Here is a 14,488-nt window from a genome sequence, read left to right on the forward strand (position 1 = left end):
AATGCGACCCATTTGACCCTTGTCTACACATTACAACACAAACAAGAGTCTTTATCAGGTGTTTATTAATTTCAGACTGCTAATTGAACCAATACCTCCCTCTCTATGTGTGTCCGTGAATGTCTCTTCAGCCTCGTTGATGAAGAAAAGCTCTTTTTGCATACCAAGCAGCTATGTGGCTTCTCGCCGGTGTGTGTCCGTATGTGCACACCCAGGTCGGAGGAGCACCTGAACCTGCGCTCACAGTGGGAGCATGGATACGGCTTTTCTCCCGTGTGGATCCGCTTGTGGAGAAGAAGCTCGCCGGAGGTCAAGAAGGTCTTCCCACATTGAGCGCACTGGTACGGTCGTTCACCAGTGTGAGTCAGGTTATGCCGGATTAGCGATGTTGACTTGGCGAATCTCTTCTCGCAGTGAGCGCACGCATATGGACGCTGTCGCGTGTGCATGTTGACGTGTTCGCTCTGTGCCCGCTTGGTCTTAAAGCTCTTGGGGCACTGCGAGCAAGTGAAGGGGCGCAAGCTGCTGTGGCTGTGCTGATGTCTAACCAGCTCTCCGTGTGTGAGGAAGGTCTTATCACATGTATTGCACACGTATGGTCTCTCGCCAGAATGTGTCCTCTGGTGGCGTGTAAGACTTGCCATTTGGGTGAAGCTCTTCTCACAGGAGGAGCATCGGAAAGGCCTCTGGTCGGTGTGAGTCAGTAGATGTCTGTTTAAGGTCTGGAGCTGCATGAAGCTCTTCCCACACTCTGTGCACGAGTATGGACGCTCTCTAGTGTGGACGTGCCTGTGCTTGTTCAGGAGCCACACGTGTGTGAATTTTTTGTCACATTCGCAAGCAAACGGCCGCTCGCCTGTGTGTTTCATCTGGTGTCTCTTTAGGTCTGATGCTCTGCTGTAGATCTTCTCACAGAGGGAGCATTTGTACTGGCGCTTCAACGCATGCTTTTGTCTGTGTCTGAGCCGCTCCAGGACGGTGCTGAAGCACTCGTTACATTTTTTGCATTTGTACTGAGCAGCCACGCTCTGCTCAGACGAAGCGCCTTCTGCCGCCACCATCGCTATGTCGAGGGAAGGGTTACAAGTCTGCCCGCAGGCACTCCGCTCAAAGTGCAATTTGAGCAAGCCCATCTGAGTGAACGCTTTCCCGCACTGGGAGCAGAGGAAGGGTCGCTCTCCAGTGTGAATGCGCTTGTGCCTGCTCAAATCCCAGGAGTTCTGGAAGCCTTTTTTACATTCTGTACAGGTGTAGGGCCGCTCTCCCGTGTGCGTCCGCATGTGACGTGTCACATCTGAGGCACGCGTGAACGTCTTGCCACACTCTTTACACGCATGAGGGTCTGGCCTGTCGTGAATGGGGGAAGGTTTGGGGAATTTTGGGCGGTGGATCTTATTCTTATTCTTCTGCTGGGCCACGGAAGGGAGTTTGCTGTAATGTTCCGGGTGGTTAAGTTCAATGTGCTGCTGCAGGTATGACTCTTGCATGTGGAAGAATGGACAATGGGAGCAAGCAAACACCTGAGTGGACATCTCCACAGCGGCACCTACAAGTGACACATAAGTGGACAATGATGTAAGTTTCAAAAGGAAAGCCAGACCAATATTGTATAATATTAAACATGTTTAAAAAGTTAAGGTTGTAAATGCAGTGTTGTAAATGCAGTGTCCTTGTGTGTTATATTGTTCCTGCTTTCTAGCCGTGGGGTTGAAATGATGCCTGCTGAAGGCTCACCTTGAGAGCTCAGGCACTCCAAGGACTTGAGGTGCTGCAGGAGAGGCTTCAGATCAGCGGGGTTGGAGAGTACTTGCACACAGTCGTTGAGCACAGAGGGACCAGATGTCAGCCATGACACAGTCTGGAAGTCAACGTAAGCAAAGTGGTGAGCAAGAGTCACATGTCATGTACACAAATCTATCGCTATGATGTGTCACGTCTTACCTGAGTGAGGTCAGGCACCGGCAAGAGTTTCTCCAGTTTGGAAAGAAGCTCCCACATGAGGAGCTGCATATCTGTGTCATGGCTGAGACCGTACTGCGTTGGGAAAACATCCTGGGAAGGAACATGGTGGTTAACTTAAAGAAAGTGAGGAATGTAGTATAAAATAACAAAAAACGTGCCTGATAAAAACGCTCCCTTTCAGCTGGATCTCTAAGGAGGGTTTGAATAAGCTCCATGAAAATGCCCTCCTCTGCATCTACCTCAGCATCACCGCTCTGTAAGAAATTAGCGCTACTACTGGGAATGGATGCAGCAAAGCTGATGAATGTGTGTCTCAGACAGAACTGACTCACTCCTCTGTGTCCTGGCGGCCGGATTCGCGCCAAGTGAGGTTAAATACACGACATGTTCGCCGCTTCCTCTTTTCGGCACAGCTCAAGAATGATCTGTGGATGGATTTGTGGTCAACGGACCACAAACTCAGTGGGTAATTCTTAGCTCCACGAATGCACCTCAACTCACCTTAGCTCTCAGTCGAAGAAGCAGTGTGCCGCGCTGCTTTGCACTGAGGAGGTCAGGTACAGTTTCTGTCACCAAGGTCACGAACTCATCCAGTTTGTCATAATCAAGGACGTGTCTCTGCTGAGCCACTTGCCACATGGCTGCAGAGAGCAGCCGTACAGGAGGGATCAGAAGCCTCATTGAAGACAATGGCAGGAAGATATCTGTAGCACCACACGATAGTGTCAACATCATACGAACTGAAACAGATTCACTCAGGATTGCATTGTTTACAGGTTGGTGCTGCTTTCTCTGAACCTACTTCAGTCAAGTTCTAATAGAAATCCTCATTACATAAAACAATGTATGCAAATATGTTTAAAATATCCACATATTACTATCTTTGCTTAGTTTGATATTGTAGTAGTCTTGGCAGCTTTGTTTGCATTATCCGACTACCATCACGATTAGCGTATTAAGTATTGCCATTTTTAATCTAACAGACATGAACATAACTTGATATGCATTTAAAACGGACCTGTGTTTTCCAATCGACAGGCACTGACAGTCGTCGCCATAACAGCACAGACGTTACAGATACATTACGCTGAATGTAAAACGGAACTTCCTACTATAAAAGAGGAAATACGCGTCCTTTATCAAAGTAAAAGCACGCATTTTCAATGCTTGTGCGTTAGAATTGTTTGCAAAACTGGCCTAAAATTTGACAGCTTAATTTATCCCACATTTAGCTGTACACAAGAGAAGAATGTACATGGAAATCACAATGGCTTTATTTTGTAGGTGAGTAAAGCAAGACTGCAAATGAAAAACAGTCCCCCGAAAGCAGTTTCACAGCGTGCAAATTCCAAAAAATACGTCTTGAGTGACTTCACATTTCATCGCATTCTGCTGTCTCTTATCACCGCACTCTGGATCACTGAGTAATGTCAATACTATAATCAGGTCTGACATTACCCCTTTCTCCCCAGGCTTTGGGTGTTTATCAAGGCAAAAAGGAGACACAGAACAAACCTACTATTACATAAATACGGAGCAGATCTGTTAGTCAGGGTCACAGTTATGGTTGTAACATACCACCAAATACCATCGAGGACGTTTCAAAGTCTGAATAAATACACAATTTGCATGGAATAGATCATTACAACTGACAAGGAGGTTGTATTGTGAGGAATTGTGTGGTTGAGGTCATGACAACAGTGTATAATGCACATTTCCAATGTTTTGACATCAGAAATGTCGCACAGGATGTCAAGTTGTGTTAAATTCAGTCGAAGCAGGGTTAGCATTTATCAGGATGCTCCCACGTCTTCAGTCTTCAACTTGCTTCCTCTTAGGGCCAGCCTGGAACAGAACCGTGACATTTTATATAGCAAACAATTAAATTCAACTCAAGACAGCAAAAAGAAATCTGATATAGCCAGAATATATAAAAAATGTTAAGCAGACTTAAAGGAAAATGGCATCATCCTTATTAATTAGTCTGTCAAAGACGTTACACATAGACGAGATTTCCGATGACAGACTGTTGGCGAAGACGTTCCTATTATTTACACAATTACATTTATAGGAATTTATTAAGGCATAGGTTACCTAATGTGCCTTGTATTTTACAGCACACGCACGTCTACTCGTGGCCAGTCACTACCATTAGCACATCATAGAAAAATGGTAAAATAACAGCATTTCAGTTGCCTTTGACTAGCAAGCACTTTAGCAACTTCCGTAGCCGCCGAACTTCTTCCTCCACTTACCATTTTACGGTACTAAGAAATACATGACCAAGAAAAAGACGACGTCAAAGACAACGAAGAGCCAAAAATCAAACCAATAAGAGTGTTTCGGTATAGACACCAGTGTTTCTTTCGATTTGCAAATGTCTTCATCTCGCTTGCCTGCTGATGGTCCCATGTTGGCGTAGGTGATATGGTGCGTTCAGGTTCAAATTAGAAGTCGGATTTTTTAGTTACTCTTTGCAATGGCAATAGGGACGGGCCCCCGAATTCGAAAAAGCAGAAAATTAACAACATTTGCTAACACCACATTCCTAAATTCTTTCAGTGCTGCCAATTGCATCAACAGGTACAGGAAAACTGTGTTTTAATTGTGGAAACTTATGTCAGTGGCGTATTAACGACCTGTAATAACCTGTATTTGGACAAGACGTAAATACGGAGTTAACCACGAATTGAGGCCATTCATTCAGATATATTCATACATTGTTTTTAATTATTATTTTATATTCCAATCGACATTGGCATTGTCGTCGCTTTTGGTTCGATTGGAGTTGAACGCCACACAACCCTACAACGGAAGCGGAGATAGCATTGTGCCACCCTTCAAAATTAAACGTCGTTATTTTATATTATCTCGAGTCTTGCTTAAATATTTTACCCATCGTGCTTTATTTACCAATGTGCATAAATAAGATAACACAATAGAAAGAAAATCGATGTGCGAGAACACAACATTACATTGTAAAACCGATACAGAAATTAGAGTCCCAACAAGGGCCGCTTTAACGCAATAGGGGACATGACTTCCATCGGGGGAAACAACCAGCAGGAGGCGTTAGTAATCCGGGCCACAACGATTGCTACATGAAATGGTTGTAGAGGAAATTGAAACCGGAAGTAAAAGAACAATACGCAATGGTGATGTGCGTGACAGATACCACTGGTGTCCTTTCCGATCCGATACCGAGTAAAACTCAGGCTGGTAGAGGAGATACTGATCCGATACTGACATTTTGTGCAAATTCACCTTATGTGGCTGGTAAATGTTAAAAAGTAGTATATTTCACATCATAGCATAAAGAATACCAGGCATTTAATTAATTATATTATCAATTGAAGTAAATTATTAATTTAAATACATTAATAATTGATGTAATGTTTTTAAATTATTTTAAAACCTTAACTATATTGAGGTAGCGGGGTGATTTACAATATAGCCAAGCTAAAATACAACAGCAGAAAAAGAGTACAAAATCATATGAAACACATGAACATTGTATTTTAAACAATAAAGAAAAAAATAAGTAAAATAATAAAATCGTTAAAATAAACGATTCATTATTAAGAGCTATAATAAAAGAATGACAACTTTATCCACAATTCACACTTGGCTCAGTTTCAACAGACAAACATGACCTCAAATGACTGAGGCATCAAAAATATCAATATCTTGATTTGAGAATTGATTTTAGAGCATAAAGAGCCGGTCCCGTAAGTATCGATATTTCAGTATCGATCCGCACACCACCAGTACAAACGACAAGAAAGCGTCGTGTCGTGCACGTGTGTTAAAATGTAACAATGTCTTCACTGTCAACATCTTGAGGTTAATATTATCACCCGGGAATCAACATTTAATTGTGGGAAAACACACCTCAGCATTTTCTGCCATCTTATATTATTGCATTGATCCAATAATGACGCTAGTGCTTTTTTAAAACACATGCATGGTTCTAATGCAGGTTCTAATGTCCGTCCAAAGTGCGGCCCGGTGACCATTTGCAGCCCGCAGCATGTTTTTCTTTGGCCTGCGGCACATTGTAGAAATAAAGTAAAAATAAATAAATAAACTAAGAAAAAAAAATAGATCTAAAAGGAAAAATGTAAAGAGAAGAAGTGGAATTCTGAACAAGACGTTTTGGCATAAAGTGGGGGGAAGCTGTGCATTTAATTCGGAACACTTGCACAATTAAATGACACCTGGATCGAAGGCTCTGGTTTTAATTTTAAAAATAAGTCGACAAACACATTTTTGCTTGTGTGACACCAAATACCATTTATTATTAGGGCTTTACAAAGACTACAAAATCCTCCAGATGAGTTAAATCACTGTCTCTGTCTATTTACATGATATGTTACATACAAATGTACAAAATATAAAACATTTAAGGACAAATGTTTCACCCAAAAAAAGGAATTTTCTCCTCTCCAACCAGAGTAAATGCTAAGGGCTTTAATTGAGAACTGCTGCAAATCTAATGGTGTACACTGACCGGGGTCAAAGTTCAGCCATCTTGGGAACTAATGGCCTAGAACGGAGTCTGTTAGATACTCTGGTGAATCTCAGCCTGTGTAACCATAGCAACACCCCTTAACATGCACGCCACATGGCGAGGCTTGGCTGCAGAGACGCATGAAGCTGACAGTAGGATTGTAGAGTTGAGGGTTGTCCTGAGGTTGGATGTCTCAGATGGGCGTTGACTGACCAGTAGCACCTGTTGCTTGTTATACAGTACGGTGTCAAGGTCAGCTTCAGTGCCTCCGCAGCCGGCAAGCCTCATTAGGCTCCAATGTTCAAAGAGGAAGTCGAACGGCATCCAATGACTGTTATACGGCAAAGATGGGAGCATACTGGAAAAGTGCACAATTGTCAGTTTGTGATTTTTGTGGAATTTATTATTACCTGTACACAGTGTGCCTCCTGCACAGGCAGACATCACAAGACACACGCCTGTTTCGGACAGCATGTTTGACTTTTTGCATCTTTTTTTGTTTTTCTTTTAAACTCTCTACAATAATTTAGCAGGTTAGTTAGTAATGCATCTTTGACTCTCTGTGCAAGACTGAAGTATTTACAACCTGCCCAAGTGTGCAAAACCAACCAAAGAGGACAATCAAAAAAATGGCTTCCGTCCGATACATGTATACATAAAGGTAAATATCTCTTCTTGATTCTTTCCCCTGTTAAAAAGCTCAAAGCATGCTCGTCAGGCTAAAAAAAAAGCAGTTTGGTTGTGCTCCTTTCAGTTCAAGTGAGCCCAGCTCAACTGGGCTAAAAAAACAAAACAAACCCAAACCCAACCCTTTTAATATAATATATACTGTGTGTGTGTGTGTGTGTGTGTGTGTGTGTGTATATATATATATATATATATATATATATATATATATATAGAGTGTTTTCCCATATATATATATATATATATATATATATATATATATATATATATATATATATATATATATATATATATATATATAGTACAATATTGGTCTGTTTCGAATTCATATACATGAACTCTTCATTTTGCACTTTATACTAGGAGTGATAAGAAATGGAAGAGGCTGGTTTTGACAAAGCAAGGAAGCAAAGCATCATCGTCGTCATCATCCATGTCAGCCTCTTCTTATTAAATGGAAGCAAACTTTTTGCACATTTAAGGCAACGAGAAAGCACCAATATCACTGTTCCCTTGTTAAAGTGTTTTTCCATCCAGATTACTTTACGGATCGATGCATATGTCGTTTTGCGCCTAGAAAGACTGTATTGTTGATGAGCTGCAGTTGCGCCAATTGTTAATATGGGCAGACGGCCACAGGAGGGCGCTGCCTGCCTGTTTATTGTGCAGTCCAGCTCCTTGCGGGACCCAACTTGATCCACCGCGGCGTTGTGTTAAGTACGTCAAGCGCGCGCACTTTTTGGCAGTAACACAAATGGGCAAACGTTGGCACTTATCCATTTTGTTCACAGTAACGTTAATGTGGCTGACAATGCACGCTTCGTCTGATGGCTGCTGACATGCAGGGCAGGGAGGGGGCGTGTCAGGGTGGAAGACCAGCACCCCGGGGCTCACCTGCATGTGTCTTACTATAAATATTCATTCAATTCTCTTATGTCTGCTTGCCAATCACATAGAGGCCAGCAGCTATCATGCCCTGCTCAAGGGCCCTTTGGAAGGCTACATTGTTGGTCACATGGGGTGTTTGGACCAATGAATACCTCTCTGTCTTTATAAGTGCATCTGTGTGAGTCTGAGAAGCACCTCTGTAAACAAGGAAATACAAAAACAATAGTACCTGCCCTCCTCTTTCCCACGTATTGTAAACATCTGTGATAAACTAAAAAAAAAAAAAAAAAATCCAGCTCCGTGATGCTAACCTCCAAAACTGGACGTCCCTGTGTGCACTTATATGAAAAGTTGTATTCCAAATCTGGGAATTCTCAACAAACTTCTAGCAGGATAGTTGATGTTTTGCCCTTCAAATTCTTTTACTTGATATCATCACTTCTGACTTTGGATCATACAACCGCTCATATATGCACTAAAGGTGTGCAGGACCAAACGTGAATCTCATAACGCAGACTCCAGCGAGGAGTCCAGCTGGTCGTCATGGTGACTGGTGCTGTCGCTGTCGCAGCTCTGCGTGCTGGAATAGTTGGCTGCCTCCTGCAGCCTCAGCAGCATGTTCATCTGCACGCATGCAAAGCACAAGAAAAAACATCAGTGTTTACATTGGTTTTAGGTTATAGGACTGATAGGATAATATTCAATTATGGCATCACAATCCACTATGAGGTAACAATCGCAAATTCTATGTTTATGATATGCTAAGGATTGTTTTTGTCCCTCACCAGGGGGTCACCCTCCGTGTCGCTCTGGGACACCTGCTTGGACGAGGCCCCCTCCTTGGACGAGCTGTAACCGTCGTAGCCCACGTCCTCAGGCCTCAGCTGGAGCAGCGATTGGCCTTCCTGCTGCAGGGAAGCTGCGTTCCATGGGTATGTGTCGCTCACCCACTTGCATGGATCTTCCCATGTGGCCCTTTTGCCATACAGCTGTATCAGAAAGTAGAAAAAAAACAAGTGTATTTCAGTGTAAATAACAATAACTACCATATTAAATGGCCTCCGAGCTGTACACATGCACACATCTGGCCAATGACTGCATGGTGCATTTATGGGTCACTGCAATCTGTAAGCCCTATGGGTCAACATGGACCGTCTGCTCTTTACAGACGAGGACCAATTAATGCATTTAACAGACGGAAGGGGTCAACTGAGTAAAGCTGTCATAGACATCAGCTGACATCTGCTGAAACGGTGAAACTGAAGTGGCATTACTGCGTAGCGCCGAGTTTGCCACAACGTACCTGAAGTCCTTCTCTGACAGCCTCCAGCAGGTAGGGCACGAGGGAGTAGTTCCACAGGTCAGTGAACCACACTCTGGATCCCTCCACATCCATGGGACAGGACAGGAACAGACGGGGACCTGGGGGGACCACAACGCAAGTAGGTCAACATGCATCCGTCCAAGTGGTCATCAGTCAATTAGTCAATTGTATGGTGATTGTGAATGGGGAATAGCAATGCATCCACTGAAGAGTACAGTTTGGTACAGTACGGTACACTTTTTTTTTTGCATTTCTAGTGTCAAATATTGTGAAGCAGACCAAAATAACTATCTGTACCCTTCTGTTGGAGTACTAACCAGTGGTCATTGCGCCGCAAAAACTGAAACCTAAGCAAGATTAAATACCTGAAATCTTATTTTTGACTTACAAGAATATTGCACAACACAGCAGCAACAACAGAACCGATGTTGTAATAGCGGGAAGGTGCAAATTGCTCAGTCAGCATTAATGGCACTGATGAGTTAATTATCCACATCAGTACGGTAACATGCATGACTTACACACCAACACCAACAGAGTGCCACAAGCAACATTTTAAAGTGCACGCAGAGGCACATACAGTAAAGCAAATTCTGACCACACATGACACTTTGAATGCAGCTACTACCACCTTGTGGAGTTAATAAAAATTACATCAGAAGGTTGCCTACAGCCACAGCTGTTAATGCTCATGTTGATGTAGATCGCCCACCCTCCTACTTTAGGACCCTCTGTGATGAATTGATCAGGGACATATACAGAGTCTTATTTCACTTGAGTGGTTTTGCAATAAATTGCTCACTCAAATTGATTTTGTCACACTCCCATTTCTTCTTTTTGCATTTTGAAGCTCTACTTAGAAATTCCTGAAGATCCAAAAGTGCAGATTGTGAATTCTTGACATTTTTCAACTGGTCTTAAAATTTTGCTCAAGAGTGTAAACGTTTAAAAAAATATCTCAGATTTTAGTCACTAAGAAAAGTGACATATTAAAAAAAATCTTGCTCCTCCAAAATAAGTACTTATGACTGTGATTTCAAATATGCAGTCTTGCTTGGATGTGAGTTTTTGCTATGTAGTAGGAAGCTGGACTCGACAGCTGCCATCCCAGTGTAGCGTGTGTCTCACCTATGGTGACATCAGAGGAGCTGTGCGCCTCCAGGAAGTTGTTGAGGTGCTGCCACGTCTTTGGAATCCAGTCGATGATCTTAATCAAGTCATTGCTGCGCATGTTTTTGGTGATCTCCGTCTCGATCAGCTTCCTCCGCTGGAAACGACCCAGGAAGCCTTTCACGGGCTCCGTGTGGTTGGTGCACAGCACCCACCTGTGACACACCGTCAGCTCACTTTACAGATGATGCCACTTGTGCTGAGTCAGTAAAAAGAGCTTTGGGGCTTGTTTGACTTTAGGATGATGACTCACATTAAATTAATGTGCGTGTCAGGAGTCAAACAGGTTTAAGGTACTCCCATCTTATTGTCTATTAATTTAGTCATAACTTGCAGGCTGATTTGACTGTAAGTGTTTCCAACTTTATTCTGCTACGTTTGTGGTTTTGTAGGCAATACAACACATGACACCAACCTGAAGTTGTGATGGAGCTCCAGGTTGGGAGAGGAGGAGACCCCCTGGTTCATGGTCCCAATGACATAGGGGCTAAAGCAGAACACAAGGTCATTGGTCGATATTTTCATTCATTCATTTGTGCTCACAAAAACCTCACATTTCCTAAAGTGCTTGAGGGATAAAGCTCACCATTTATGATACTTGCAGTTGAGGAAGCCATTGAATATGTCGCTGAGTGAGCTAACATGATGGAGGTTGTCCAGAATAACCACGGTGGGGAGTTTTGTGTCCGTCCCCTCGGAGTTACATCGCTCGGCAAGGTTGGACAGGTACTGACGAAGATCCTAGAAGAGAAACGAACCGTGAGGTAAGGACCAAAGTGTCTTGATTTATTATTATTTTTCAATACTTAACTTATAGCTTGTGAATGCTGAAAATGAGTAAAATACATTTGAACTGTATCGTGTATATATTTTAGTTTATTGTTTAGTGTTAATGTCAAATTACCAGGAAATTACCATTGATTTTGATATTTATTTTGACATTTTAGCTGTTCTTGTTTTTAAAATCAATGACTGATTGTGTATTTTATTGTATATTTTTATAAATAGGTATATTTGTATATTTTATAGATCTATTTTGTATTGCTTTATTGAAAAGAGCCTTTTAGTTTCTTGAAAAGTGCTTCTGAATAAAACGTATTAAAACGTAAAAGGTAACATTAAAATGGAAATCAATAAAAAATGTTAAAAAATACCAAAACATATATAAAAAAGTGTAATATCAGTGGTGTACCTACCTTGCTGGAATTTTGGTCCACGTTGAAGCTGGCCACATTGTGCTCAGTCACCTCCTGGCCCATTTGGGAAATGATGAACTCGGCCAGCTTTGCAGCCAGAAAGGACTTGCCGGTACCGCTTGGTCCTGAGAGGATGATCCGCCGATGCTCCATCAACAGGTTGAGGTACCGCTGGATGATGGGCTTGGGGATGAGCGTGTCAAACACCAGACTGTCTATGCTGTTGTCCTTCACGCCTGGGAAGAGGAGCGGTGAATGCACGGTACACCTGCCGCCATCCTGTCACAGCATGTCCATGTTTCCTCTTTGGCGTACCTTTGAGGTTAATATTGATGACGTTGTTGTCGCCCACCAGGTAGCCGCAGGGCAGCAGTTCAGGCACTTCGGAGGAGTGGGCGCGGACCACTTCGCCCATCCTGTAGCAGACGATGCTGTCCGAGCTCAGACCGAGACTGGTCACCGGGTCCACCCGAAACACATACTCCTGCAAGGCGGGCGAGTGTCATCTTTACATTGCAAACACAGCAAATATAATATTGACTCGAGACTTTTGTACCGAGTTACCTTAAAAAGGCGTCTAATCACCCCATCCAGGACGTCCCACTTGGTTTTCCCACTCACACCTATTGAGCCAATCAGGTACTCTTGCATTTGTGTGCCCTGCACATTGGATACATCAACCCAGGTGCACCAGTCAATAAGTATCTACGGTATATTATAATACGCTGAAATACAACACAAGAGACCCCCACTAACCTTGGTTGTACTTGGTCCACTGCTGATGTTAACCACAATCCGCACACTCCGACCTTCCTTGCGCAGGTTGCCCTCATAGCTGTCGTCAAGCAGAATATCTAAAGACAAAAGGGAATCTCACAAAAGGGAATACACACCTCACATTTCAGCAATCAGAAGGGAGTACTTTCGGTGTTAGTGCAGACCTGCCAACGTGTACAAATGTATCTTACTCAGCATGCAGTTTGACTTTTGAATACGCTTGTATGCTTCACAGCTCTCCGTTTTGTTGCATTTTCCTGCTTTCAGTTTGGAGTTGAGTCTGTACAGTGCAGCTAAATGGATATGATCAGTTTCTCAATAGTCTTTCAAACCGGGGGTGCGTGAAGACATTTCTGTCCCCATGTGGGGGACATGGCAGATAATAATTGAGAAGCACTGTACTAAAGTAACATTAACGAAAGTCACATTTGTCATCTCTGGTCCTCTCCATCTTGGAGCTGATACTTTGGATTCGCTACATCGCTACTTTTGAGAGCTGTGTTGGGCCCAGCGGTCCTCAAACGCCTCACTGCTCCCTCTCATCCCTCCATCAAAAAACGAGAGCTCTGGTTGGTCCTCAGAGGCAAGCTTCGCCGTCTTCATTAATTACAAGACAAGCAAGTGAGGAAGGAACTCTTCAACTCTTCTCAAAAAGGAGCAAAAGCTTGCGGAGAATGTCAACCTTGTATGGAAGAAGTGTACTGTGGGTAGAAATGAATCATCCTGCTTTTTATTTAAAAAGCGAGACATTAAAGTACCTCCCATATTTACACACAATCCATGAATTAGGGTGTTCGTTGAGTCCTAATTGGCAATTGAAGCCACTGTGAGTTGATTTCTTCCTGTTTTTTTCTTAATCAAAGGTCAACTGAAATGACTTTTTCCTCTTCTCACACCCCAGAACAAATGTCAGCCTGCCAAAGTCGATTGGACATCTGCGCTGACGCTCCACTGACCTGACATGATGGTGTCGGTGATGTTGAGGTTGTTGAGAGACAAGCCCAAGGACTGACGCGAGGAGGATGAGGACGTGCTGGAGGTCTCCGAGGGCGGCCGGGCCGTCTTGACGGGCGTGGCTGTCGGTGTGGCGTTGCTGCTGGACTTGAGGCGGTCGTTCTCTGCTTTTAATGTCTCGATCTCATTCTATAAATCAAGAGAGGGGATGAAAATGAACACACGACTCACTTATTTTGCCTGAATACACAACGCTAATATACTCAAACTAAATAGAATCCAAAATCATCTTTACTGTTGGCCTATTTATTTCCATGCAGAACTGTTCAACTCTGTGAAAAGTTAAAAATAAAATGGGTGGACTGAGTAGTTGTGAAGGACAAGTATTATGCAAATTGGACATTTTACCTCCATTTTTCAAAAGACAACCCCTCCAGTTCCAGTAGCGGCCATTTTAGACGATTTTGACTGATCTTTCAAGGCACACAGAATATTGTGTTCTAAGGCTATACAAACATGGAACCTACCAAAAGAAAGATTAGACTCCCGTCTTTCATCAGAAAATAAAAGTTTCTTTCTACCTTTTTCCGTTCTTTAGTAACCAGGAGCAGAACATAGGTACGTTTCAGGAAAATAAACAAGGCAAACAAAACGTAAAAGACGTATAAATACATTGTTGGGATCGGGCGTTCAGGTTTATTAAAATATTATAAGTACATATTTGGTGTTGAATGAGTTCATGATATACAGTATGTGTCCCTAGGGCTTCTTCATGACCACCCAAAAAATGTATCATCCCTGTCACTTTTGAGAGACATCATGGAGAAAAAAACGTCTTCCTCATGGCCATGATACCACCACTTCATGGAGGACCGCTTTGTTAAAAAAAACAACAACAACAAAGCAGGCTTCACTACACATCTAAAAACTTTGGACATCCTAAGTCATCCACAGATGTGGGAACTTACCGTTTATCATTAGCATTTTGTTGTTGTCATGTTTGTTGAATAGGCTAACCTA

The 14,488-nt window shown here is 42.8% G+C and overlaps 2 protein-coding genes across 17 annotated transcripts in view; both read right to left on the reverse strand.

Annotated features, from left to right (window-relative positions):
- Nucleotides 1-35: 35 nt before the first annotated feature.
- On the reverse strand, nt 36-4,391 carry LOC129195033 (zinc finger protein ZFP2-like). 2 transcript variants are annotated; one of them, XM_054800733.1, is made up of 7 exons: nt 4,218-4,391; nt 2,464-3,807; nt 2,295-2,387; nt 2,121-2,216; nt 1,942-2,052; nt 1,735-1,858; nt 37-1,546 (listed from the first exon to the last, which is right to left on the reverse strand). In XM_054800733.1, exons 4-7 carry the CDS (start codon nt 2,175-2,177, stop codon nt 72-74), a joined length of 1,767 nt encoding a protein of 588 aa, XP_054656708.1. In that variant the 5' UTR covers nt 2,178-2,216; nt 2,295-2,387; nt 2,464-3,807; nt 4,218-4,391; the 3' UTR covers nt 37-71. The 2 variants fall into 2 exon arrangements, with proteins under 2 accessions (XP_054656707.1, XP_054656708.1); XM_054800732.1 differs by lacking the exons at nt 2,121-2,216; nt 2,295-2,387 and having other exon boundaries at nt 36-1,546; nt 2,464-2,666; nt 2,981-3,807.
- A 3,038-nt stretch (nt 4,392-7,429) lies between these two features.
- Nucleotides 7,430-14,488, reverse strand: part of nav3 (neuron navigator 3) — a 307,018-nt gene continuing 299,959 nt past the window's right edge. For 12 of the 15 annotated variants that reach the window (XM_054753825.1, XM_054753824.1, XM_054753827.1 and 9 more), the window contains 11 exons: nt 13,471-13,657; nt 12,494-12,591; nt 12,302-12,397; nt 12,053-12,221; nt 11,738-11,973; nt 11,128-11,282; nt 10,957-11,028; nt 10,500-10,696; nt 9,351-9,469; nt 8,833-9,036; nt 7,431-8,671 (listed from right to left, as the gene is read on the reverse strand). In XM_054753825.1, coding sequence (XP_054609800.1) covers nt 8,552-8,671; nt 8,833-9,036; nt 9,351-9,469; nt 10,500-10,696; nt 10,957-11,028; nt 11,128-11,282; nt 11,738-11,973; nt 12,053-12,221; nt 12,302-12,397; nt 12,494-12,591; nt 13,471-13,657 — 1,653 coding nt within the window. In that variant the 3' untranslated portion in view covers nt 7,431-8,551. Of the gene's footprint in view, nt 8,672-8,832; nt 9,037-9,350; nt 9,470-10,499; nt 10,697-10,956; nt 11,029-11,127; nt 11,283-11,737; nt 11,974-12,052; nt 12,222-12,301; nt 12,398-12,493; nt 12,592-13,470; nt 13,658-14,488 lie in introns of all 15 variants that reach the window. The other 3 variants (XM_054753819.1, XM_054753817.1, XM_054753832.1) reach the window with 2 other exon arrangements.

The sequence above is a fragment of the Dunckerocampus dactyliophorus genome, chromosome 15 (genome assembly GCF_027744805.1).
Source record: "Dunckerocampus dactyliophorus isolate RoL2022-P2 chromosome 15, RoL_Ddac_1.1, whole genome shotgun sequence".
Lineage (NCBI taxonomy): Eukaryota > Metazoa > Chordata > Actinopteri > Syngnathiformes > Syngnathidae > Dunckerocampus > Dunckerocampus dactyliophorus.